Raw genomic sequence first — 27,779 nt, forward strand, 5'->3', positions numbered from 1 at the left:
AGGAAGGGAAGAGGGCAGGGGTGATGTTTTTTATAAGGTGAGCGGGAATGGGGTCAGAGGCGCAGGTGGAGGGGGTGGCACTTGCGAGGAGGGAGGAGATCTCCTCTGAGGATACTGGAGGGAAGGATGGAAAAGTAGGGGAGAGGGTTGGTGGGGAGGAGGGGAGAGAGGGAGGGGTGACTTTGGGGAGCTCAGACCTGATTGTGTTGATTTTTGTGATGAAGTAGCTGGCCAGATCATAGGGGGTGAGAGATGGGGGAGGGGGAGGAACAGGGGGTCTAAGGAGAGAGTTAAAGGTCCGGAACAGTTGGCGGGGATGACGGGCATGGATGTCAATGAGGGAGGAGAAGAAGTTTTGCCAGGCGGAGGAGAGGGCTGAGTTAAGGCAGAAAAGGATAAATCTGAAGTGTGTGAGGTCGGCTTCGTGCTTGGACTTTCGCCAGCAGCGCTCGGCAGCTCGAGCATAGGAGCATAGGAGGTGGACAGATGAGGTGATCCAGGGGTATGGGTTAGTGGGGCGAGAGCAGCGGAGGGAAAGGGGGGCGAGAGAGTCGAGATGAGTAGAGAGGGTGGAGTTGAGAGCAGAGACCTGATCATCGAGAGTGGAAGTGAGGACTGGGAGGCAAGGTGAGGAGAGATGCTTTTGGAAAGACGGATGGGATCAAGAGAGCGGAGGTTTCTGAGGGGCCGTAGCTCTTTCCACTAGACCACACAGTTTAGCACATAGTCACTGGACACAGGCCAAATCATTCAAATAACTTCTTCCTAACAGTTCTGAGAAGACGCTTGCCAAGTCCAAGAAGAAGATGCAGGTGTTAAACTTGGGCTCAATTTGGGCTAAACTTAAGCTCAACTTGGGCTATATGCATTTAGCTGGCCTCCATTTGAGGCGAGCTAGAAAAATCATCTGGATAAGCAAACACCACTTGCTCACTCAGAACAGCCTGGAAAATACGAGAAAAAGTGCTCCCAAATTTTGTATGCAACTTCCAGTGGAAATTTCTATGCCAATGCAATCTCTCCAGGAAAATGAAAGTGTGGGGGACCGTCCCAGATTCTACTGTGATGGAAGCCAGATAGCTTCCACAACAGAGCTGAATGGATCAAAGGCAGTGTAGTAAGATGGAGTCTAGAAATTACTGACTAGTCAGGATAGTTGGTTATGGTCAATTTTGCCTCAGGATTTATATCGATAATGATGCCGATGATAATGATTATAATGGTGGAGTTTTCCATCAATCAACCAATCAATCGTATATATTGAGCAATGAATTGGTATTTATTGAGCCCTCTGGACTGTAAGCTTGTTAGGTCAGAGAATGTGACTGCTAACTCTGTTGTGTTATATTCTCTGCACCTACCAAGTGCTCAATAAATACCATTGAGCATTTACTATGTTCAGAGCATTGTACTAACTGCTTGAATGACATCAGGAATGAAGTGGGGAATGACATGTGAGCCCCAAGCCTGAGAGTTGATGGCCACAATCCTGTGAGGAGGGATGGATTATAGGGCTTGTGGTTGACTCAGCACTCTTCACACGCTTTCTTCCTTGAGAGGTTTCCACAGGGGCTTGGGCAAATCACTCAATTAATCTGTGCCTCCATTCTGTCATCTGTACAATGGGGATGAAAAACCTGTTCTCCCTCCTCCTCAGATTGTGAGCCCAATATGAGATAGGCATTGATTGCGTGCTGATTCTTTATAATTTGGTGAGTCCAAATAGATACTATGTGCTCTTCCCTGGGCCAGTCAACCAATCATATATGTCCAGTGTTTACTGTTTGCAGAGAATTGTACTAAAGCACTTTGAAGAATACAATATAGCAAAGTTGGAATACACGTTTCCTGCCCACAAGAAGCCGAGTTCTAATCCTCTCATTATTCTTACCTTGAACTGACCCATTGTTTTGCCCCAAAGGCAGCACCAAGCACTCTTGTTTGTGAGGACAGTCAATCAATCAATCAATACACAGTATATAATATGCAGATCACTATTGTGTGCAGATCACTGAAAGGAGCCTTTGAAACCAGAGAATGAAAAGAGCACAGACCTGGGAGTCAGAGGACCTGGGTTCTCATCCAGGGTCCACCACTTGCCTTTTATGTGACCTGGGGCTAGTCACTCAACTTCTCTGTGCTTCAGTTTCCTCATCTGTAAAAATGGAGATTCAATTGCTATTTACCCTCCCTCTTAGAGGGTGAACCCCTTGTGGGACTGGGACTGTGCCTAAACTGATTTCCTTTGATATTTAACCCCCCCCCCCAATCCCACAGCACTTAAATACATATCTGTGAATTATATATTATAAATTATGTATTTATATTTATTTATATCAATGTCTGTCTCCCCCTCTAGACTGTAAGCTCATTGTGGGCTTTGGAATGTGTCTACCAACTCTGTTTTATTGTACTTTCCCAAGTGCTGAATACAGTGCTCTATAAGCGCTCAATAAATACCATTGATGATGATGATAATGTTTAATATAGTACTCTGCACACAACATGAGCTCAATAAATAGCATTAATGATGATGATGATTTGCACATAGTGAGCACCCAATAAATACCACTGATTAATTGGGCTTTTCAGCCACCCAAGAACCGATAAGCAGTGTTCACTATAGCAGCATTTCTCTAAGTTATGAATACCCAAGGAAGACAACAATGATGGTTCAATTCAACTAGGGGAGCATGTTTATGCAGGACACTATAAAATGCTCATTCTGTGGGAGATTATCAACTTGGAGGTGAAACTGCACCATCACACCATCTGACACAACCCTGGGGATGTTTTCCCCCAAAAAAGAACTAACTAAATAATTTCAAGAGATATAGAGCATAAAAATTGACTGAAAAAAGACAATTTGTTCACAGGTTATCTCTCTTAGAATTCTAGATATATAGGTCATAAAAGCATAAGTGTGTTTTACTTTTGCTGCAAAACCAGCCAACTCTCATAGCTATATCCTTGGCCTGGAAAGGATTGGGGAATAGGATTGGAAAAAGATTAGGAACCAACGTGACCTAGTGGATAAAGCACCAGTCTGGGAGTCAGAGGACTTGGGTTCTGATCCTGATCCATCACTTGTCTCCTATGATACCTTGGGTAAGTCACTTAACTTCTTTCTGCCTCAGTTACCTCATACATAAAATAGGGATAAAGACTGTGAGCTTCATGTGGGACATGGACCGTGTCCAGCTTGGGTATCTTGTATCTTTCCCAGAACTTAGTTCATTCATTCAATAGTATTTATTGAGCGCTTACTATGTGCAGAGCACTGTACTAAGTGCTTGGAATGTACAAATCGGTAACAGAACTTAGTACCGTGCCTGGCACACAGGAAGCACTTCACAAATACCATAATATACAAAGTTATGGAGAAGAAAGCTGAGGAAGCTAAGAATAAATATTAGGTTTGTTACTGTGCTCTTGCATTTCATGCTATGTGTGAAACCCTGATAGCTGACCTTCCTCTCAGACCAAGCAACAAAGAGAATTAGGGCAATTATCTTAATAACAATAATTAAGACATTCATTAAGCCCTTTAAGTACTTCATAGTCACTCTACTCTCAGTCTCACAGCACCTTTGTACATAGCTGTAATTAATTTTAATATCTGTCTTCCCCTCTAATACTATAAGCTCCTTATAGGCAGGGAACGTGTCTAACAACTCTATTGTACTGTACTCTCCCAAGTGCTTAAGTCAGTGCTCTGCACACAGGAAGTGCTCAATAAATTCTTTTGATTGACAGATTGAATGACTTACCTTGTGCTAAACACTAGAGTAGGTACAAGGTTATGAGGTTGGACAGCATCCCTATTCTGCATGGGGATCACAGTCTACCTTATCCCCATTTTACAGTTGGGAAACTGAGGCTCAGACAGTTTAAGTGATTTGCCTGAGATCTTATATAGTGGACCAGTGGCAGAGCTGAGCCTGGAACCCAAATCTTCCGACTCCCAGCCCCAAGATCTTTCCAGTGAAGTATGGATTGGAGTAGGGAGAGACAGGAGGCTGGGAGGCCAGCAAGGAAGCTGATACGGTAATCAAGGTGGCATACGATAAGTGATTGGATTAACATGATGCCTGTTTGGATGGAGAGGAAAGGGCAAATTTTAGCAATGTCTTGAAGGTTGAACCGATGGATTGAATCAGAGAGGAGTCTAGGATGTGGGCTTATGAGACAGAAGGATGGTGATGCCATCTACAGTTATGGGAAAGTCAGGGTTAGGACAGGGTTTGGGTGGGACATTAAGAAGTTCAGTTTTAACCATATGAACTTTGAGGTAACGGGTGTACATCCGAATAGAGATGTCTTGAAGGCAGGAAGAAGTGCAAAACTGCAGAGAGGGAAAGAGATCAGGGCAAGAGATGTAGATTTGGGTATTATCCATTTAGACATGGAAGTTGAATCCATGGGAGTGAATGAGTTCTCCAAGGGAGTGGGTGTAGATGAAGAATAGAAAGGGCCTCAGAACTGAACTTTGAGGCACCTCCACAGTTAGGGGGTGGGAAGCAGAGCAGAAGCCTGAAAAAGACACCAAGAATGGGCAGCCAGAGAGATCAGAGGAGAACCAGGAGAGGACACTGTCACTGAAGCGGAACCCAGTGAAGCTCTGGGCATCTCGGTGAAGCTCTGGGCAACCACAGTTCATTCATTCATTCATTCATTCAATCACATTTATTGAGGGCTTACTATGTGCAGAGCACTCTATTATGTGCTTGGGAGAGTACAATATAGCAGTAAGACACATTCCTTGCCCACTATGAGCTGCCCGGCATTCTTGAGCCTCACCCTTACCAGAGAGCCACCCCTAAGCAGAAACAGAGAGGAATGAAGGAGCAAAGGACCTGGGGATGAAGGAACTCTCGTGAGCCTTCAAAGATCCTTATAATAATAACAATAATAATGGTGTTTGTTAAGTGCTTACTATATGTCAAGCACTGTTCTAAGAACTAGGGTAAATACAAGGCTATCAGGTTGTCCCACTTGGGCTCACAGTCTTAATCCCCATTTTACAGATGAGATAACTGAGGTACAGAGAAATTGAGTGACTTACCCCAAGTCCCACAGCTGACAAGTGGCGGAGACAGGATTAGAACCCATGACCTCATGTCCTTGTTATACTGCAAAATACTTTTCTGCTTCCCACAGCACTCTCCAGCTGCTGTCTCATCTCCCTTTTCACACTCTCAGTCTAATTCCTCGAATGGGTTGGTACATCTGCTACCTCCACTTCCTCTTCTCTAGTTTTGACCATGATCCATTACAATCTGGTCTCCAATCCCTTTGCTCCATTTAGACCACACTTTCCTAGATCACCAATGACCTCCTCCTGCCCAGTCTAATGGACTCTACCCTAATCCTCCTTGATTTCTTTGCTACGTGTGACACTCCGGACCATTCCCTTCTATAATCACTACCTAAAATTGACCTAAAATGACACAGTTTTCTCACTCTTCTCCTGCTTCTCTGGTTTCAGGTTCTCAGTCTCACTGGCTCCTATTATGCCTCTTGCCTGAACAGAGAATATATCTCAAGGCTCTGCTCTGGGTCCTCTACTCTTCTCACTTTAGACTCATCGCATGGAAGTAATTTGCTCCCATGATTTTCACTACTACTACTTCATTTGGATGACTCCCAAATCTACCTTGCTATCCCTGACCTCTCACTTTAAAGGCAATCTCATAATTCTCATCCATCTCCACAAGACTGTCCTGACAGCAACTTAAGATCAATATCAATAAAAACCAAACTCTCTGTCTTCCCTTATGTATCCATTCCTTCACCAAACTTATCCACACCATTGACACCACCACCACCCATCCTACCTCTGAAGACCACAAATTTGACATCATCTTTGATTCCTTCCTTTTTTTCTTTTAATTCTCACATTTGGCCTGTTGCCAAGTTCTGTTGACTCTTCTTCAATAATATTTCTCTGATCTGTTCCCTCCTCTCCATCCAAATGACCTTCACCCTGGTTTAGACACTCTCAGAGTAGCCTCCTCATTTGCCTCCTTGCTACCGGCCTCGCCCTTTTCCAGTTCAAACTTGTCTGCTGCCCAGATTGATTTTATGAAACATTATTCTGTACCCTTCTCTTTGCTCCTGAAAAAGCTTCAGTGATTACCTAGTCCTTTCTCGCATCAAGCAGAAATGCCTAACCTTTGGCCCTAAGACACGCCATCAACTCTCTCCTTTTTTCTTCTCTTCTCCCAGTAAACCTTTGCTCACACTATTAAATCCCCTCAAGATCACTTTCTCACTGTGCCTGGTTATGGCTTCTGCCTCTGGCCCCTTCTTCATGTTTTTCCTCCTACCAGGAAGTCCCTTCCCCTTCAATCATTTAATTAATCAGTGGTATTTTTTGATCACTTACTGTGTGCAGAGCACTGTACTAAGTGCTTGGGAGAGAACAGTATAACAGAGTTGGTAGACATGCTTGGGAGAGAACAGTATAACAGAGTTGGTAGACATGCTCCCTGCCCAGAAGGTGTTCGCTGTCTAGAGAGGGAGTCAGACAGTAATATGAATATATAAATTACAGATATATACCTAAGTGCTAAGGGGTTGAGGGCAAGGTCAATAAAGGGGGCAAATCCAGTGTAAAGATAGCTCTCCCCATCTTTAAAGCCCTTTTGCAATCCCACCTCCTCCATGAGACGTTCCTTGCTTCAGTTTTCTCCTCCCAAGGTCATATCCTTCCAAGTAGCACTTTTATACCACCTCAGGGCTTATGCACTCACAGCCATCAGCTGCACTTTTGCATATATTGATTTACATACTCTACAATTTAAGTATTCTTTTTTCCACATATTCACCTTTCCTATCTCTCCTTTTAGATTGTAAACTCCTTGAGGGAAGCAGCATGGCCAAGTGGAAAGAACGCAGGGCAGAGAGTAGAGGAACTAGGCTCAAATCCTGGCTCTGCTATTTGCCTGCTGTGTTAACCTTGGGCAATTCCCTCAACTTCTCTATGCCTCAGTTAGTTCATCTATGAAATGGGGATAAAATACCTGTTTTCCTTTCTCTTAGACTGTGAGCCCCATGTGGGACAAGGACTGTATAAAATCTGCTTACATTATGTCAATATCAATAGCAAAGGAAGCCGGAATGGCCCAGTGGTTAGAGCATGGTCCTGGGAGTCCGCTTACTTCTGTGTCACCCTGACTTGTTCCCTTTGCTTTCCCTCGCACTCTCGGCCCCTCAGCACTTATATAAATGTAATTTTATTTATTTGTATTGATGTCTATCTTCCCCTCTCTAGAGTATAAACTCGTGGTGTGCAGGGAATGTCACTGTTGTTGTATTGTACTTTCTCGAGAGTTTAGCACAGTACTATGCACCCAGTAAACGCTTACTAAATATGATTGAATGAATGAATGAATGTCAGAAGGACCTGGGTTCTAAAACCAGTTCTACCGCTTGTATGCTGTGTGTCCTTGGGCAAATCACTTTACTTCTCTGTGCATCAGTTACCTCATCTGTAAAATGGGGGCTAAGACTATGAGGCCCATGTGGGATAGAGACTATGTCCAACCTGATTACCTTGTATTTATCACAGCACTTAGAGCAGTGCCTGGCATACAGTAAATTCTTTACGAATATTATAAAAAGTTGTATTTATTGAGCACTTCCTGAACTAAACTCTTGGGAGAATACAGCATAAAAGAGTCATTCGTTCATTCATTCAATAATATTTATTGAGCATTTTTTGTGTGCAAAGCACTGTACTAAGCGCTTGGAAAGGTAGACAGGTTCCCTGCCTAAAAGGAGGTAACAGTCTCACCTAAAGTTTTTCTACTCCTCAGTACAGTGCTTGGCATACAGACAATATTTAACAAATGCTACATTTGATATTATCTTCGAGGTATTTTCTACCTCTCTTGGAAATGCTAACTACAATCTGAATCAATAAGTTCTACTGCATCACTGATTGACTGAAAGAGAATAACAGAGCCTCAGAGGAAGCATTGAAACAAGAGTGTCTTCCATGAGAATACCAAGTGAGAAGGTGTTCCCCCTCTTCTTTTTCAACTCCAAGTTTTACTACTTAAGTCATTCTCACCTCTCCACATTAGGGTATCACTATACAAGTGGCAGAGCCAGGATTAGAACTTGGTCCTCTGACTCCCAGGCCCCAGATTTTTTCCATTAAACCACACTGCTTCTCAGAGGACCTGGGTTCTCAAGTGAGTTTGAGTGCTCACACAAGGTGAACTTTCCCCAGTTCACCTTGTGTGAGCACTCAAACTCACTTGAAACACCTCAGTGACACTCCAGCATTTGGAAATCCGGTAACAGTTGGTGCTTTACCACACATGCTGAATTACCACACAGACTAAACTTTGTTTTCACCACATACTCCTTAGTCAACTTATTCAGCATATTTCATTTCTCCCTTTAACAGCTCAAAGTTTCAGTTCAAGAAATCTTACTGCTATTTCAGACCTTTTGATTTCTGGACAGGGAAAGAGAAATCAATTGAAAACAACAACAAAAAGGGTTTCTATATAATGTGTAAACTTTCCTATAGACAGCAGTCATAAGTGCTACAAGAAAATCATCCTAGATCATTTGCAAAAAATCGAAAACCTTCCCTATTGAAAAAGCTCACAAATTTCAAACATTTTTATCACAGTTCACTTGAAAGAGTAAATTTGTATTTATACTTGATGAATCTATTTGATTATGCTGCTTTTTGTTGAACTTTGTTACCCCAAATTAAGCAGAAAATTGACTTTCTGTTTTATGAAGCCCAATTTGCCATGAAAATGATGAAAACTATTTTAGTAGTACAAATATGATAATTGATACTCTCAGCACAAAGAACAGGGCTAACTAACTCCCAGGATGAGTAAACACCAACTCTGCTTTAGCTAAAATCCAGTTTGCAAATTGAAAATTGCAGGGGGAGGGTGGGAGGGAGAAATCTAGATATTCTGAAATTCCAACCATATATCTAACGAACTTCTACCCAATCTGCATTCACATTTTTTTAGGGCTGCTACAAAAATAAAGCTTTGCACAATGGTTCTACATTTTAGTGCTTGCTAATAGCTTTTACATAAGAACATTCTCTAATTTAAATCCACCCAAAAGGCCAAAGCCACCTTTAATGTCTAGATCAAACTTGCCCTCTACTTACAAAGAATGTTATGGCAATTTCTGTCTTGAGCAGCGTTCATGTTTTCTTATCTTAACTCTTTAAGGAATGCCCCTTCGAGACATTTTTGTTCTGAAAACAGTAGTTAGCATTTTAAAATAAAATATGAGCAAATGTTATTTTTAAAAGCTTGTGACTACCAAACTGGTGGAAACTGATTCAGACAACCAAACGAAAGCACCCCAGTTACAATTTTCAGTTACAGTAACAAACTCAAAGAGATGATTTCCATTTTTGAAAGTCTCAACAGAGTTATAAGCAAAGCATAGCTTGCAAGAAGTAAAATAAAAAAACAACCTGAAATATCTTCCAGCCCCACAACACGTAGGGCATCCAGCCACATTAAACAAGTATTGATCAGATCAGTCTTCATTAGTTTATTTAAAGAGCAGAAAATTGACCCTCTGGCTCTGTTACCTACCTGTACTACCAGTGTTATCACCTCTATAAAACAGCATCGACTCATAATCCCTGTTACCAGAATACAGGCAGCTTGCTAAAAGGGAAGGGGGAGACAAGCCCCAGTAAAATCGCTGATCATGAATTATGAAGACGGACTCATTTGAATCCACTTAGTTGAGGAGAGAGAAAAGAGAAGCGGTTCATTAGGGCACTTCCTGATGCTGGATTGGAATTTCAGTTAAGGAAGAAGAAATGACACAGCACTTTTGGGGAGAGAGGGACTTCCTATCTCAAGAATTAAAAAAGGGTCTGGTCTGTTAAGAAACAGTGCTGATGTGAGGCCCTCCTGAGAGAGGGGATCTTTGGGAGAAGCCCCCTTTCTTCCCCTCCATAGTCACTGCTTCTTCCCTAACAACGCTACAGTTGGACATAATAATAATAATTGTGTTATTTCTTACATGTTTAATATGCATCAAGGACTATGCTAAGTACTGGGAGAGATATAAGATGATTAGATCAGACACTGTTCCTGTGCCACATGAGAAAAACAGTCTAAGGTGGACAGAAGCTGGCATTTAATAGCCATTTTATAAATGAAGAAACTGAGGCATGGAGAAGTTAAGTGACTTGCCCAAGGTTACTAGGTATCTACCCCAGAGCAGTGCACCACACAGATAAACATATAACAACTATTACATTTTATTATTATTATTATCTTCATCATCATCATCATCAATATCTTCATCATTATTATTAGGTAGCAGAGCTGGAATTCGAACTTAGGTCTACTGACACCCACTACTCTGTTTGCTCACCAGGCCACCAGCTTCTTCTCGACATTATAATTACATTATTGTTAACTGCTAGGATACACAAAGATCCCAGTTCCATCACCATCTGTCTCATTCTTCGTTCTACCTGCCTCAGGCCTCTCACCTTTCACATGGGGCTTTGTGATTAAAAAACAAAATAAAATAAATGTGTTTGGAACACCAGCATTAGTTTATAGCCAAAATGCTTCCACCTCTTTGAAATTGTTCATCTCTTCTCAAGTCTCAGTGGGCTTCCCTGCTACCATTAAAGATCAGCTTTCATCCTTTGAGATTTTAATTTTAAAATCCAGATCTTCCTTGGCTGAACCCCTATTTTCCTCATTCAGAGAATGAGGATACTTTTCTGAAATACCAATTTCTTCAGCCCAGCTCTGTGTAACTTATATTTTTGGTTCCTGAAATGAGACTTTCATGTTTACTAGTAAAGTTTCACTTTCCCTTCCAAAGGTTGCGTTGACATTGCAGTAGTTTTCCTTAAAGAAAAAAGAGAAAAATAGAGTGCGGTCACATTGACATTTTATGTTTGATGAGGATAGTGACAGAATGAAGCTGAAATATCTCACCCAAACACTTTGCCTCCTGCCTGGTGAAGATCTTCATCCTTTCCCAGTGAGCAGGAACGAAAGCACATCGGTATCAACGCAAGTTCCTGAGTCATCTCAGATTTGTCGATGACATTATCATACTTGCTAAAAAGACCTCGAGGCAGGGAAAGAGATGCTGAGACATTTCAATAAGGGTGAAAACTGTTGATTTCGGATGAATATTCAAACGACTAAAATCACATTAAATACACTTGTGAAGTAAGACTTGGAAGGGTGATACCTGTTAGACTAGAATGATGAGGTGAGAATAAGGATCAAAACTTAACGACAAGTCTTTGGAAGACTGAACAGAAGTGTTAAGAAAAAAAAGGTTCTGCTTTTGGAGGCAAATTGGACAAGGAATTGTCATTACCAGGACTCCATGGTGTCAGCAATTGGAAGCCCCAAATTAGTGTCAACCTCTCTTTCTAGGTAAGGCAGGTCTGACATTTAGTAAAAGGCTGACATGCTGCTGTGAATATTATAATTATTATAGTCACATTTCTTAAGTGGCCCCTCTAGACTGTGAGCTCATTGGGGGCAGGGATCATCTCTCTTTATTGCTTTATTGTTCTTTCAAAACACTGAGTGCAGTGCTCTGCACACAGTAAGAGCTCAGTAAATACAATTGAATGAATGAATTAATGAATGAATGAATATGTGCAAGGCACTCTTCTAAGCACTCGGTCAGATTGAAGGTAATCAAGTTGGATACAGTCGGTAATCAGGTTGGATACAGTTTCTGTCCCACTTGGAGCTCACAGCCTTAATCCCCATTTTGCAGATGAGGTACCTGAGGCACAGAGATGTGAAGTGACTTGCCCAAGGTCACACAGGAGTCAAGTGGCAGAGTCAGGATTAGAACTCATGACCTTCCGATTCCCAGGCCCATTACTAATTCAAGCACTTATCCCATCCCAACTTGATGATTGTATCAAGCTTCTTGCTGACCTCCCTGCCTCCTGCCTCTCCTCTCTCCAGTCCACACTTCACTCTTCTGCCTGGATCATTTTTCTAAAAATAGTTCAGGACGTATCTGCCCATTCATCAAGAGCCTCCAGTGGTTGCCCATCCACCTCTGCACCAAACAGAAACTTCTTACCATCGGCTTTAAAGCATTCACTTAGGTTGCCCCCAGCTTGTCTCTCTTGCCACCGATCCCTCCCCTCTGGCCTGGAATTCCCTCTCACTTCAGATCCGACAGATAATCACTCTCTCTGCTTTCGAAGCCTTATTATAAACACATCTCCTCCAATGGGCCTTCCCCGACGAAACACTAATATCCCTGGCCTCCTTTCCCTTCTGCATTGTCTGTACACCTGGATCTGTGACCTTTGAGAATTTGGTATTTGCTCCACCCTCAACCTTACAGAACTTATGTACGTACCTATAAATTATATATGATAAATTATTTGTGTATATGAATGTCTGCCTTCACCTCTAGACTATAAGCTTTCTGTGGGCAAGGAACATGACTCCCAACTCTGTTGTACTCTACTCTCCCAAGCATCCATTCATTCATTCAATAGTATTTATTTAACACTCACTGTGTACAAAGCACTATACTAAACACTTAGTGGAGTATAATATAACAATAAACAGACATATTCTCTGCCCACTACAGTGCTGTGCACACAGTAAGTACTCAATAAATGTCACTGATTTATATACCCTCCTTCTCTCCCGCTAATTCCAGACTGCAGGCTGCTGTTGCTTAAATTCCCATGACCCTGGCAAGCTGTCATCTGTTCTCCTCACATGACCCTCCTCACATACTGTTGTTTGTAATAAGCATTGCTTGAATGTTGGGGGCACATTTGTCTCCTAGTAACTGATAGTTAATCTGATAGTCCTGTCTGCTGTTGAATATAGCACATGGGTGTTAGTGGTGAAACTGCTTAGGAAGCTTATGGATTCTTCTCTACTAGCTCACAGCATAGCACGTACAGTAAGTGCTCAATAAATATGATTGAATAAATGAAGCAGCATTAATCCTTTGGGCAGAAGATCCTAAAGCGTAGGACTTGGCAGATGAAATTGAACACTCCATTTGTTAATTGTCTTGCCAATAGAATTCCTATATATCAGCCAGGCATTCCTGTGCCACCTCCAACATCTGGCTGCAATATTTCAGGGAATCTATTTGTGTCTGAATGTAGGCTTGTATTGGGCAGGGAACGTATCTACCAACTCTGTTGTATTGTACTTTCCCAAATGCTTAGTATAGTGCTCTTCACACAGTAAGTGCTCAATCAGTGCCTTTGACTGATTGAATGAGGTTTACAACATCAGATTCATTAACTAGCAGAGGTTTGGGAAATCTGCATTTCCTAGAATTCTGGTTTTCTGGTCAGCTAGAAAAGGTGAAAAGCACAGTCTGATGGTTTCCAACTAAAGCCATCTAGACTTTTTCTTCTTGAAATTTCATCTTTTTATATGCCTCTGGATTGGACCAGGGGTCTAGAGAAACAGCTTGGCTTAGTGGAAAGAGCATGGGCTTGGGAGTCAGAGGTCGTAGGTTCTATTCCCATCTCCACCACTTGTCAGCTGTGTGACTTTGGGCAATTCACTTAACTTCTCTGTGCCTCATTTAACTTATCTGTAAAATAGGGACTGTGAGCCCCACATGGGAGAACCTGATTTCCTCAGTGCTTGGCACATAGTAAGTGCTTACCAAACACCATCATTATTATTATTATTATTCATTGCTAATTGTTGTCTGCAGGTACTGGCCTCTTAGCAATCTCCCCAATGACACAAACCTGACCCCAGGCTTCCCAGGCCTTGGAGAAGTTGCCTTTCACATGATGGCAGTAAAGGGAAGCAAGGTGGAAGAGAAGAAGGAGGCAGCTAAAAATCTAAAATACCATCGGACAATCAGATGGTTTTGCCAGTACTGGCCTATTGGGTGCAGACATAGAGGCGGAACCAATGACTCGCTCGCTATGGGCTGGGAATGTGTCTGTTATATTGTAATAGTGTACTCTCCCAGGTGCTTAGCACAGTGCTCTGCACACAGTAAGTGTTCAATAAATACGACTGACTGACTGACTGACTGACTGACTGAATGACGCCCGTCTTCCAAAGGTGAGGACCTTTTACAAATTCTCCACCAACATAAGGCTGCTGTGTGACGATTGTTGTGTGACAACAGTTTTGTCCCATGAACAACTGGAAATTTTCAGGTGAACTTTACAAACTGGTGTTCAACTTCTTCTGATTCAAACAGTGTTACGATGTCCTTAGCAATGTCCTTAATAGTACTCTGGGGCCATGATGGATGAGACATTTGTGAGAAAAGAAGAGAGGGGAACAAAATTCAAAATGTGCATATCATCATATAAAATTCCGATAAAAACACGCCTTTACTTCTAAGGCTCCTTTCATCTACTTCAGGGAGCTTCAGAAGCACCAACTCATTAATCTTCACAATGTCCCGCAAAGGGAGATGGGATCATCCCTGTCCCCCGTGAAACAGAGAGAGAAATTGAGATTATGATCTTATGTACCCAAGAGAAAACCGATGCTCAATTGGAGGGGGAAATGCCCGATTCCGTGTTCCTTAACTTTGCAATAAATCTTGTGGCCGGTCCTTTTTAATGCATCATTTGAAAGGGTCTGAGACGGGGGTGTGACCTGTATAAGAAGCATTTGGTACCAGGAGCTGTGAAGAGGATGTGACTTGCATAAGTTTGGCTTACAAATTCTACCAACCCCAAGACCCAACAAGGTGCTGCCTCCCTTTGCTAATTAGTCGGCCACTCAGTCAGTCATATTTATTGAGTGCTTACTGTGTGCAGAGCACTGTGCAGAGCTTGGGAGAATACAGTGCAGCAAAAATATTTGCATCGTATAACACAATGTGGTGGTATGGTGCCCAGCCCAGTGCGGGCCCGGTGTGGACATTGGGGTTGGTGGTGAGTCACCAGTCGGGGTCCGGCTGGGCCAGCTCTGGCTAGACGTAGGGGCGGCCTAAACTAGCAAGGATGGAGGAACAGGCTGCCCCCCGTGGGCCTGTTTGGAAAAGGGAAAAGAAAAGTCAAACCCGGATTTATTTTTTATTGTTTTCTAAATAAAAACAAAGCAAACCTGAAGGGATGGGTGAACCTGACTTTCCTGCTTTCCCCACTTGGGATGCTGGTTTAGAGCTCAGCACAGCGAGCAGGGTAGCAGAGCTGGGGCGACATGAACCTTCAAGATCCGGGGTCTGATGAGGAGCTGTGGGCATTTTCTGGCATTCCCCACTCCAGCCACCACTCCTGAGGCTGGGCTAATGATCCAGGGCAGTGGAGGGAAATGCACTTTCCTGCTTTCCTCACTCAGGTCACTGGTCCAAGAGTCCAGGCTAAGGAACTGGGCTGGTGGAGGGAATCACATTTTCCTAATAATATTAATAATATTTATGGTATTTATTAAGTGCCGAGCACTGTTCAAAGAGCTGGTGTAGATACAAGTTGATCAGGTTGGACACAGCCCCTGTCCCACATTGGATTCACACTCAATCCCCATTTTTTACAGATGAGATAACTGAGGCACAGAGAAGTGAAGTGATTTGCCCAAAGTCACATAGGAGACGTATGGCAGAGGCGGAATTAGAATCCAGGTCCTTCTGACTCCCGGGGTGTTGCTCTATCCACTAAGCCACACTATTTCTCCAGTTTTCTTTGTTTCACCTCTCCTCTCCCAGGTACAACGAGTGGGGAGGTGGAGCTTGGGCAATACAAACCTTCAACTTCCAGGGTCTGGTGAGGAACTGCAGGTTCTTTCCTGAATTCCCCACTCTGGCTACCACTCCAGAGTCCAGGTTAAAGAGCTGGGACGGGGAGGAAAATAGGTTTTCCTTCTTACCCTGCTTCGGTCACCTCTCCATGCTGGGGAAGCAGTGTGGCCTGGTGGATAGAGTATGGGCCTGGGAGTCACTAGAGCCTGGATTCTAATCACAGTTCTGCCACTTGTCTGCTCGGTGACCTTGGGCAAGTCACTTCACTTCTCTGTGTCTCAGTTATCTGTAAAATAAGGATTAGGACTGTGAGTCCCATGTGGGACAGGGACTGTGTCCAACCTGATTGCCTTGTATCTACCTCAGTGCCTTTATTGATAGCCCAATATGCAGAGTATTTACTAAGGACTTTGGCAAATCCAGTAGAATTAGTAGACATGATCCTTGAGGTCAAGGATTTTACAATCTAGCAGGGGAGACAGATACTAAAATAAATGACTATAGCTAAATTCACTCTGGGAAGGGTTCACATTCACCAACTCTTGTAGTTTCGCAAGTGCTTAGTGCCATACTCCGCCCATGGTAAGTATTCAATAAATACCGCTGGTTGATAAGAGGAAGTAATAATGTATAAATATGTGTACATAAGTGCTATGGAAGGATGTTAATGCACAGGTGATCGGGTGTCCTCGAAGCGGTGAATTAAGGGTAGGGAAAATGAAAGAGAAATGAATCTGGGAAGGGCCCCTGGAGTTGTGATTTTAGAAGATCTTTGAAGGAGGGGAGAGCTGTAGTCTGTCAGATGTGAATGATAATACTAATTAATAATTATGGTACTTGTTAAGTATTTACTATGTGCCTGGCACTGGAGTAGAAACAAGATAATCAGGTTGGACACAGTCCCTGTCCCACCTAGGGCTCACAGTCTTAATCCCTGTTTTTTAGATGAGGGAATCGAGGCACAGAGAAGTGAAGTGACTTGACCAAGGTCACACAGCAGACAGGTGGCAGAGCGAGAATTAGAACCCATGACCTTCTGACTGCCAGGCTCTTGCTTTATCCACTAGGCCATGCTGCTTCTCTGTGAAGAGATGTGATGTGATGTGTAGAGGGAATTCCAGGCAGGGAGAAGTGATCAAAAGGTAAAATATGTACTTCCTGCTGGCACTCCTAAAGAGGACCCTCTTTCCTCTGACATCCATGCACTGGCCTGGGGGCCCACTAGGAGAAGAGGTACTGCTTAAATTATTTTCTAGCCCAGTTTTGTCATTATTGGCTGCATGACAGCATTAAGGGTCTGGAGATCTAACAGCTAGTGATCCTGAAAAGCACCTAAAATTCACCTTTCTGTTCTCAGGATTGTGGGGGCGGAGGGAAATATTCGAGAGGACATTGTGGCCAAAGAACTTCCTTAGGACAAAGTTTTGTTCCAACCTTGGTTTCTTCATCATGGCATCCCGGAAGGTGTGAGCCTTATTTCAATCCTGTGAAATTCAGCCCATCGTCCTTGGAAGTCTAGCATCTTCCTGTTGTGGTTAGATTCTGTAAATATGCTTCCACTAAAGGGGAGGAGGTATGTCGGGTCCACGGCCCTAGAATCCAGTGTTTTCTTTCCCATCACTGTCATCATTATGTCCATTCTCATCGAATCTCATAAGACAGATGATCCGTGTAGTTGAGACAACCAGAGAGTACGGTCCCACCAACTGGATGATTCCAGAATACCCATGCTTAATAATTTTGAGAGGACTCTGAGCACAGCACTTGCAAAACAATTAATTACTGCAACGCAGGAAACAAGACCAGAAAGTGCATGGATGATGTGAGTGTTTAGGGCAACTTTCTAAAGCCAAATTTTAAAAAAGCAATAGATTCTGCCATATTTTGGATCCTGCCAAATTCTGCTCAGAAGATTGAGGTAAATATGTCAAATACAGTCACCGTTGTGCCCTGTTGCAGTATATTGCATTTCAGTTTCACAGGTCAAATGCCAATGAATTTAAACACGCTTCAAATTCAGGAGAAAGATGCTACTGTAGATTTCTTGTTTAGTTTAAACCTCTTCTCTGCCTCCAAAACTATATGCAAAAGTTGTGGGATTAAGTCTCATGCATGAAAACATCCTTCCTAAATATCATACCCCAGAAGTACATTTTGGTGGAACTGAGTGTTCCTTGGAATAGCTCTTTCACTTCAGTACTTTACCTTTCTGCTTAGTGCAGTGCTTGGCACATGTTAGGTGTCCAGTATATACCGTCATTATATATTATATTGAGGTCACCTCAGTACTCCTGCCTCCAGTCTGAAACAGGAGTCCCCTTAAACAGAAAAAGGAGTTGAATGAATTTTTTCATTGGAAGCAATGTATTTGGGTATCTTTTTGGAACAAGAGTTGGAAATCTCTTTGCCAGAAATCCAGTGTACACATGTTCTCGATTTATCTTGTGGCTGTGTATGGCTTATGATGCATATGTGATCTCATGATAAAGTGCAAGTGCTCTTGTTGCTGGAACTTGGATCTTCCAACCCTGAACTAGGAGAGTTTCGAATCCTCATGTTTATGCAAAACACAATTTGGGGAGGAAAAATTGAGGTTCTGTAACATCAGAGGAAATCATCAAAGAACTGGTGGCAACATCTTAAGGCTTTTTATCAAAGAGTGAGGGAATATATTAAGGCAACAATATACCTGGCTTACATGTGGTGGGACTACCAAATGCCCATTCTGATTTTTGTGTTTTTTGTCAATGACAAAAAAGTGTTCTTAAGATCCAAGTAGAAAATCACCTATATTTTGAGAGCTACTCAATAATGGGAAGACAGTATTTATTTAGGTGCACAAGTACACAATAAACACAAGGAATATGTAAGGAAGCCATCTAGAAATCAATCCCAAATCAATCGCTGTGTGGCCAGATAGTGAACCCAGCTACTGTGGATTCCCTTGTAGTGCTCAAATAATAATAATGATGATAGTATATGTAAAGTGCCTATTATGTGCCATGCATTTTACTAAGCACAAAGATAAATACAGGATCATCAAATTGGACTTGTTTTCCGTCCCACTTGGAGCTCACAGTCTAAGACAGAGGGAGAACAGGTATTTATTCCCATTTTACCGATGAGGAAACTGAAGCCCAGAGAGTTTAAGTGACTTGTCCAAGATCACTCAGTAGGACTCGGCAAGTCAAGACTAGTCCTCAACTCCTCTGAGGCCCAGTCTCCTGCTTTTTCTGTTCTAGGCCACACTGAACAAATGTAAAAATAAAATCTCACAGAGCCATCAGGTCCAGAACCTCATGCAGTGGGGACTCGAGAAAAGGCAGGAATTCATCGGCTTCCCAGATCAAACTCTCCCATTGTGCCAAGAGCTGACTCTCCAGGGATGTGGAGAGGGAACCGATCCTGGAATATCCCCCAGAATACCAGGAAAATTCAGCTGGTCCAGAAGAGCAAAGGACTGTGGATAGCACCCTCCTATTGCTACATCTTTCAGGGGTGGACATTTATAGCATTGAACATTATATTGTCAACATTCCGCATACATGATAGCCTTTGCTTCTCTTCTACTTGGCTGTCCTCCCAATTTAGATTGTGGGCTAGGCACTATAGGTTCACTGATGTATTTGAATTTTTCCCCAGCACTAAATATAATGCTTTGTACATGGGAAGTGCTTAATTCATCTTAGTAATGGTAATAATAATATTAATATCATGGTTTCATGTATCTGTAGCTATCAACTCCCAGAAAGTCAGAAGAGGCTACCTATACTGAAACCTATAAGATCTGTTTCTGTTTATCAAAATGTTCAACATAAATCAACTCTCAGGAAGTGGGAGTAGGATCAAACCAACAATAAACTGAGACAATAGAAAAAAAAGAGAGCAAGGACAGAAATGGGGAGAGAAGAGGGAGTAAGAGTGAGAGAGAGGGGGAGGGGAGAGGGAAAGAGAGAGAAAGAATTCATATGAAAATTCCCTTCAGGCTCCCTACTAAGCTTCTCTTACTACATGATTTTTCAATACTCCCAAGAAACCTCAGGTTAGCCTTCCGTCTCAGACTGCCAGCTGTCAGGATGAGACTGTTCTCAATGGATTTTCTCAATCACCCACCACCACACATGAAAGAATGTCAACTTTTTATGAATATTCACTGTGCTTTTGTTCGAAAACAGAAAGAAGGAAGAAGCAGCAACTCCTATTTAGACCGACACCAACTGTTCACCCTTTCTTGCAGGAAAAAAAATAATTGTGTGGGAATTGTAGTCCTCCTGAAAGGAGGGCCGATCCCGGCATAATGGAGGTAGGCGTTGAGGAAGTCTTCCTCCCCAGTTCAGTCCTGACCTGCAAGGCCACTGTTCAACGCAGGGTTCTACTCTACCCGAACTGAGATCTTTAGGAGAGAATAATGCCATGAGATAAATGTACCTTAAGATCTCTAAATTCATTACCCTGGCTACCTGTGGCAGAGTTGGGATCTGAGGCTATGATAGAGAAAGGAATCTGTGGAATGTTCCTTTCCAAGCTTTTCTGAATTAAGCCATGGAAGTAGTTTGTCTTCAAGGAGGCAGAAGTGCAGTAAGTAGGTTTGACCCGGCCCTCCCCCTCCTCCAATACGAGAAGTTCCTGATAAGCAGCATGGCCTAGTGGGTGGAGTATTGGCCTGGGAGTCAGAAGGACCTGAGTTCTAATCTCAGTTTTGCCACTTGTCTGCTGTATGACATAGGGCAAGTCACTTCACTTCTCTGGGCCTCAGTTATTTCATCTTATTAATGGGGATGCAGTACCTGTTCTCCTTCCCACTTAGCCCACGAACTCTGTGTGGGATAAGGGACTGTATCTGACCTGATGATTTCATATCTACCCTGATGCTCAGTACAGTGGTTGGCATAAACACTTAACAAATACCACAAATCACTTAACTTCTCTGTGCCTCAGTTACCTCATTTGAAAAATGGGGAGTAAGACTGTGAGCACCATCTGGGACATGGACAATGTTCAACCGGATTAACTTGTATCTACCCCAGCACTTAGAACAGTGCCTGACATATAAGAAATGCTTGACGAATACCATAAAAAAAAATGGACTAAAACACTGGGTCTGCATTCCTTTATTTTAAAACCACCACGTTCTTATAAAATTGCTTTGGGGTTCAAACAAGTCACTTTGCTCTCTGATGTTCACAAAACCTCCCCCCAGCTGATTGCCACATCACTGATGAGGTCGAGATAACCTCTTCATTCCATGAAAGACCACTCCCTCTCCCCACCCTGAGAAGAGCAGAGCTTCCAGAAGCCTTTAAAGCTGACTGAGCCGTTCGTAACTACGGACTGTGGCATGAGTAACCATGGCTCTTGTTTTCTGTAGTCTCTGTTTTTGTTGCTCTTAATCTATCAATCATTCATTCAGTCGTATTTATTGAGTCCTTACTGTGTGCAGAGCACCGTAATAAGTGCTTGGGAGAGTACAGTATTGTTAATGGACATGGTCCCTGCCTTTGTAATCCAGTCCTGTTTTCTGTGGGTCTCTCTTCTCCTACTCACATCTTGATCCCCTGTGAGATACTCTCCCGAGTGCTTAGTACAGTACTCTGTACACAGCAAGTGCTAAATAAATATCAGTGATGATAATGATGATGACGATGATACCCAAGGTCACATAGACAAGTAGTGGAGCTGGATTAGAACCCATGTCCTTCTGACTTCCAGGCCCATGCTCTATCCACTAGGCAACATTGTTTTTGTGGAACTTGGCCACAGGTCACGTATATACTGGAAGGGCAAGAGAACAGTGGCCCTGTCCTTCAGCCCTTCCCAAAAGTCTCACCAGGTTGCTCGGTCTCTGAGCTCCGCCTGAAGCCACCCAGCCCCTCACCACGTGGGGCCAGGGGAAGGCATGGGCTGGACCCTGGGAACGACGATGAGATCTGATCATGGGGGATTGATAAATGGTTGGGCATGAAATCATCCTCCCCATTCTCTGCCTCTCTTTTCTCTTCACTCTTAACCTCCACCAGTGGAAGATTTCCCCAGTTTAGAACAGCAAACTGGGGGGGGGGGGGGGCAGAGGAGAGATACACATGTTGTGGGCAACAAACTTAAAATGTTAGGCTTGCTAATGAATAATAAACGAAGGTTGACTAGACATTTTTTTCATTTGTAAACTAAGTCCAAAATGCACGAGAACATATCGCCACACAGTAAACTTTGTAATGGAATTCCTTATATTATTGGACTTGTAAACTCCTTCATTTGCTTGTAAACTCCCTGAGGGCAGAGACCATGTTGCCATTGTCTAACTGGACTCTCTGAAGTGCACAACAGAGAGTTGTGTAAACAACATACAGTCAAGAAATACTAGTGATAAATTGATTCATTGATTGAAGAGTGTAGTGATTTATAAGTAACTCAAGGAGCTTGTCTCAACAATCAATCAATCAATCATTTAATCAATTGCATTTACCGAGCACTTACTCTATGAAGAGCACTGGACTAACCACTCGGGAGAGTACAATACAACAGAATTAGTCGATGAGATTAAGGGGCGGCAATAAGCTTAGTAACCCTGAGCAGCAAAATGTCAATTCCACTCCTGCCTTCACATGTAGTGAATGTGTTATGCTTCGTGAGTGACCTCCCCAGGTACAAAGCATTCTTCAATCGTAATTACTGAGCACTTACTGTGTGCAAAGAACTGTACTAAGCTCTTGGGAAAGTTCAATATAACAAGCAGACACATTTTTGCCCACAACAAGTGCACAGTCTAGAGGGGGAGGCAGACATTAATATAAATGAATAAATAGATAAATTAAAAAATAAATTACAGATATATACAAAAACATACATATGTGCTTGTGGGGATAGAAGGGGCGATGAATGAAGGAGCAGGTAAGAGCAGTGCAGAAGGGAGAGGGAGAAGAGGAGAGGAGGGCTTAGGTCAGGGAAGGTTACTTGGAGATGTGCCTTCAATAAGGCTTTAAAGTCGGGGAGAGCAATTATATGTCCTATTTTAGGAGGGAGGGTGTTCCAGGCCAGGGGTAGGATGCAGGTGAGAGGTTGATGGCGAGATGGACGAAACAGGGTTGAACTCTCCTGACAGTCAGTCTCACACCAAGTTGACTTGATACCCTCTCTTAGTGGAGAAGCTGAATCTCACATCTGCATCCTGCGCAGATTCCAGGGGACAGTTTTTTACCACTAGCTCTTCACCCAACTAAAAGGGAACAAGGGTCTGATAATAATAATGATAATGTTGGTATTTGTTAAGCGCTTCCTATGCGCAGAGCACTGTTCTAAGCGCTGGGGTAGACACAGGGGAATCAGGTTGTCCCACGTGGGGCTCACAGTCTTAATCCCCATTTTGCAGATAAGGTAACGGAGGCACAGAGAAGTTAAGTGACTTGCCCACAGTCACACAGCTGACAAGTGGCAGAGCTGGGATTTGAACTCATGTCCTCTGACTCCAAAACCCGGGCTCTTTCCACTGAGCCACGCTGCTTCCCATTTGTCTGATGCAAAGACAGAGATGGTGACCAATCGAGCAAGAGTACCATCCTAGGGGAAAGGAGCTAGATTCAGAGAGTGAGACTGTATGGGCGTGAAGGAGAAGGAGGTATGATTTATCCTTTTTCAGAGGCAGGAAATCAATGGAGTCCTCCAATTACATATGATCCACTGTTCCGTTTCATCAAATCAGTCAACATGAGGACTTTCTCACGCATTTCTAATACAGAGCCATGCTTATGGACATCACCAAGCAATGCACTGGAACTTTTCCTTCCCTAGACACATTTCAAGAATAACAATTCAGCTTCAGTGAGGGATCAAGTGATGAATAATAATTAGGCAAAGGGTATTTGAATTTTCCCAATTCATCTTTGTCAAAAATAGTAAAAGGTTCATATGTTAGCATTATATATGAAGTTATAGTATTAAATGCATCAGGAACTCTACAATTTGGAATGAACCCTCTAGAAAAATCTCCCTAAATGATGCTGTGCTTTTTATAATTTAACACTTTCCACATTTTGTGTATTAGACTACATCAAAAGTTCTGTCTGCTTCAGACCTATGAATTCATTGTTAAGATTAAGAAGATTCAGGAATGTGGAAACAGCATGGCACAGTGGAAAAAGCATGGGCCTGGGAGTTAAGAGGATGTAGCTTCTAATCCTGACTCCACCACTCACCTCCTGTGTGACCTTGGACAAGTCACTTAACTTACCCATGCCTCAGTTTCCCCCTATGTGAAATGGGGGTTAAATATCTGCTCACCCTCCAATTTAGGCTGTGAGTTCCTTGTGGGACAGGGGCTTTCTCTGACCTGATGATCTTCAGTGCTTGGCACATAGTAAATGCTTAAACGATGCTAATACTAGTACTATTTTTTACCATAATAATGATTAATATTATCATTATTATGATTTATTATTAAAAGGCCACACAGTAATGAACTGTGAATTTGACTGTGTGCCCTTTAAGCATTTTGGCACTCACCCCAACCCCCCAGTACTTATCTAAATGTTCTTATACTCTAATATTTACCCTATTTGTGATCTATACTTATGTTTATCTCCCTCTCTGTTCATTCAGTTGTATTTATTGAGCAGAGCACTGTGCAGAGCACTGTGTATAGAGCACTGTAGAGACTCTAGACTCTAACTCACTGTGGGAAGGGAAAGTGTCTTCTAATTCTATTGTATTGTTCTCTAGTAAACACTTAGTACAGTGCTCTGCAAGCAGTAAGTGCTCAGTAAATGCTATTGATTGATGGATCATTATTTCTTATGATTTATTTAATCCAGGGGCCAAGTGAGCATTTACTGCTTATGTAAAGGTTTATTTGTCTAAAAGAGAGTTTGCATTCAATGGGTTCTTTGGTATTCGATAGGCCATTATCATCATCATCAATGTATTTATTGGGCACCTATGGTGTGCAGAGCACTGTACTATGCACTTGGGAGAGTACAGTGTAACAGAGTTGGTAGACATGTTCCCTGCCTGTAACAGTTATCTACCAGGCAATCAATCAGTGGTATTTATTGAGCACTTGTTCTTTGCAGAACAGTGTACTAAACACTTGAGATAGTAGTATGCAATAGAATTGCTACATACAGCCCCTGTCCTCAATCATTTTAAATCAGAGTAGGAGATAGACACTAAAATATATTACAGAGTGGAGGAAGCAGCTAAGTATAAGGATAGGTATATAAGTGCCGTGGGGAGGGGGTAATCATCATCATCATCATCAATATCACTAGTATTTACTGAGCTTCTATTTAGCGCACTTGGATGAAGTATAGTATTTTATATTATCCCCCAATTGTAAAAACAAAATAACCATGTTAATCTATAATCTCCCTATAGCTAAATAGCAATTCAACATCCATTAAGCAGTATTTCACAGGTGAATTCAAGCCATGCCAAGGTAAATTCACCTGGTGGTGTGCTGAGAGTTCAAATGCTAAGACAATAGGGCTTTGAGAATAATAATAATGATGTTGGTATTTGTTAAGCACTTACTATGTGCAGACCACTGTTCTAAGAGCTGGGGGAGATACAGGGTCATCAGGTTGTCCCACGTGAGGCTCACAGTTAATCCCCATTTTACAGATGAGGGAACTGAGGCCCAGAGAAGTGAAGTGACTTGCCCAAGGTCACACAGCAGACAAGTGGCGGAGCTGGGATTAGAACCCATGACCTCTGACTTCCAAGCCCGGGGTATTTCCACTGAGCCACGCTGCTTCTCTCAGTACCTCAGTACTCAGTGCCTGAGTGTAAGTTGCATAATCAAAACTAAGGACAGTATCTGTGTTTATTTTGAATGGTCAAGTGGTCAACAGCTCATTGAGGGAAATAGCATGAACCATGATTGTTCAAGGTCATGAAACATCAATGTCACCTATCACTGAAAGATTACTGAAGGATGTAAGCCCAAAAGGAAGAGATGTTTGCTTTATAAATATTATTTTTTTCAATAATTTCTTTAGTGATCAGAGACTGTCAGGATTTGGAAAATACGTTCACTCTATGAGGGACCTGAAATACTGTAATATCTTTCTCTAACTTCTGTGAGTGCCTAGCTAAGTCTTTCCACTTGGTTTTTAGGCAGCTTCTAAATAGAGGCTTATCTTCCTGTGGCACAGTACTCTGTCTACTTCCTCTTGGCCCTGGGACAGAACCCTGAGAATCAGTGAAACACAATTGTGTCTTAAGAAGCAGTTTCATTGTTTATTTGTTAGTTTTATGGTACTTGATAAGCACTTATTATGAGTCAAGTACTGTTCTAAGAAGTGGGGTAGGTTCAAGTTAAGTAGGTTGGACGCAGTCATTGTACTGGATGGGACTCAGTCTCAAGTAGGAGAGAGAACAGGTATTGAATCCCCATTTTACGGTTGAGGAAACTGAGGCACAGAGATAAGTGACTTGCTCAAGATCCCACAACAAGGAATTGGCAGAACAATTGGCACAGATGGAATTAATAATAATGTTGGTATTTGTTAAGCGCTTACTATGTGCCGAGCACTGTTCTAAGAGCTGGGGTAGACATAGGGGAATCAGGTTGTCCCACGTGGGGCTCACAGTCTTAATCCCCATTTTACAGATGAGGGAACTGAGGCACCGAGAAGTTAAGTGACTTGCCCACAGTCACACAGCCGACAAGTGGCAGAGCTGGGATTCGAACTCATGAGCCCTGACTCCAAAGCCCGTGCTCTTTCCACTGAGCCACGCTGCTTCTCCAGAATTAGAACCCCTGTCCTCTGACTCTCAGGTCCATGCTCTGTCCACTAAGCCACATTGCTTCTCAAGCTGCCCGATGTTTTTTTCACCTGACTTCTCACTCTGAGAAGACACAGCTCAGTGAATTCACCAGTGCCACACTTTCATTTATTCATTCATTCATTCAATTACATTTACTGAGTGCTGGGAGTACTGTACTAAACACCTGGGAGAGTATAATATAAAAATATACAGATACATTCCCTGCCCACAATGAGCTTACAGTCTAGAGGGGGAAACAGACATCAGTAGAAATAAAGAAATTACAGGCATGGATATATGTGCTGTGGGACAGGGAAGGGGGATGAATAAATGGAGCAAGTCAGGGTGAAGCAGAAGGGAGGGGGAGAAGAGGAAAGGAGGGCTTAGTCAGGGAAGGCCTCTTGGAGGAGACGTGCCTTCAGTAAAGCTTTGAAGTGGGGAAGAGTCGTCTGTCAGATTTGAGGAGGGCGGGCGTTCCAGGCCAGAGGCAGGATGTGGGCAAGAGGTCGGTGGCGAAATAGACTGCACTGCCTCTGGCTCCACTTGCTGCCCCTGCCCCCCAGGGAGCTCAAGGAGACCCAGAACTTCCACACAGTCTATAGCAAGGGTCTGACCCCAGGAGACAGCATTTGCAGTGACCTGCAAAATGGCCTTAAGCTTTGGGGCCCCAAACTGCAGCCAATAAGGATGTGCCAGCCAGGATGATGGGTGTACCTCTATGTGCCTGAGCGAGGCCAGCCAGGCCATACTGATTCTAGGTATAATGCCCCTGGGACTTATTCCAGGAGAGAATTCTTCAGTGGCATAACATAACGATTAGAGTGACACGGTGGCAAGCTTTCTGCTAGTGTTTGGCATAACACCACTAATAAGAATGAGTGTAGAAAATATCCCTCTTGGTATTTTTCAACCATCTAAACCCTCACCTAACCCATTATTTCCCATTAAATCCACTGTAACTATGATGTGATTTTCCCATAACTCAGAGCACTTCAAGAACACAATTCACACTTTATTGCAGAAGTGACTGGAGTTACTTTCTCAAGGCATAATAAATTAGAAATTGAAAAGTCCCAGTCAAAAGAAAGCTTATGCTGATATAGTAAAGCACATTTCAAATTTTAAATACTCAATCATGAATGATACTTCTCCCCACAAAAAAACCCCACCATTCTAAATTACTTAACTGGAAAATGAAATTATTTTCACATTTAACATCAAAGAGCAGAAGGTAGAACTAATATCTTAATTCAACACTGGTTATGGTACAATTCAATAGTAATCAGTGTTTGGTTTTTCATCGG

General features: G+C 42.7%; 1 protein-coding gene across 5 annotated transcripts in view; it reads right to left on the minus strand.

Moving 5' to 3' along the window:
* TFEC (transcription factor EC) overlaps nt 1-9,717 on the minus strand; it is a 64,375-nt gene extending 54,658 nt beyond the window's left edge. For 2 of the 5 annotated variants that reach the window (XM_039913297.1, XM_029074101.2), the window contains exon 1: nt 9,597-9,717. In XM_039913297.1, the coding sequence (XP_039769231.1) occupies nt 9,597-9,641 (45 nt within the window). In that variant the 5' untranslated portion in view covers nt 9,642-9,717. The remainder of the gene's footprint in view (nt 1-9,596) is intronic. The other 3 variants (XM_039913299.1, XM_029074102.2, XM_039913298.1) reach the window with 2 other exon arrangements.
* Nucleotides 9,718-27,779: the final 18,062 nt, after the last annotated feature.

The sequence above is a fragment of the Ornithorhynchus anatinus genome, chromosome 10, assembly GCF_004115215.2.
Source record: "Ornithorhynchus anatinus isolate Pmale09 chromosome 10, mOrnAna1.pri.v4, whole genome shotgun sequence".
Classification (NCBI taxonomy): domain Eukaryota; kingdom Metazoa; phylum Chordata; class Mammalia; order Monotremata; family Ornithorhynchidae; genus Ornithorhynchus; species Ornithorhynchus anatinus.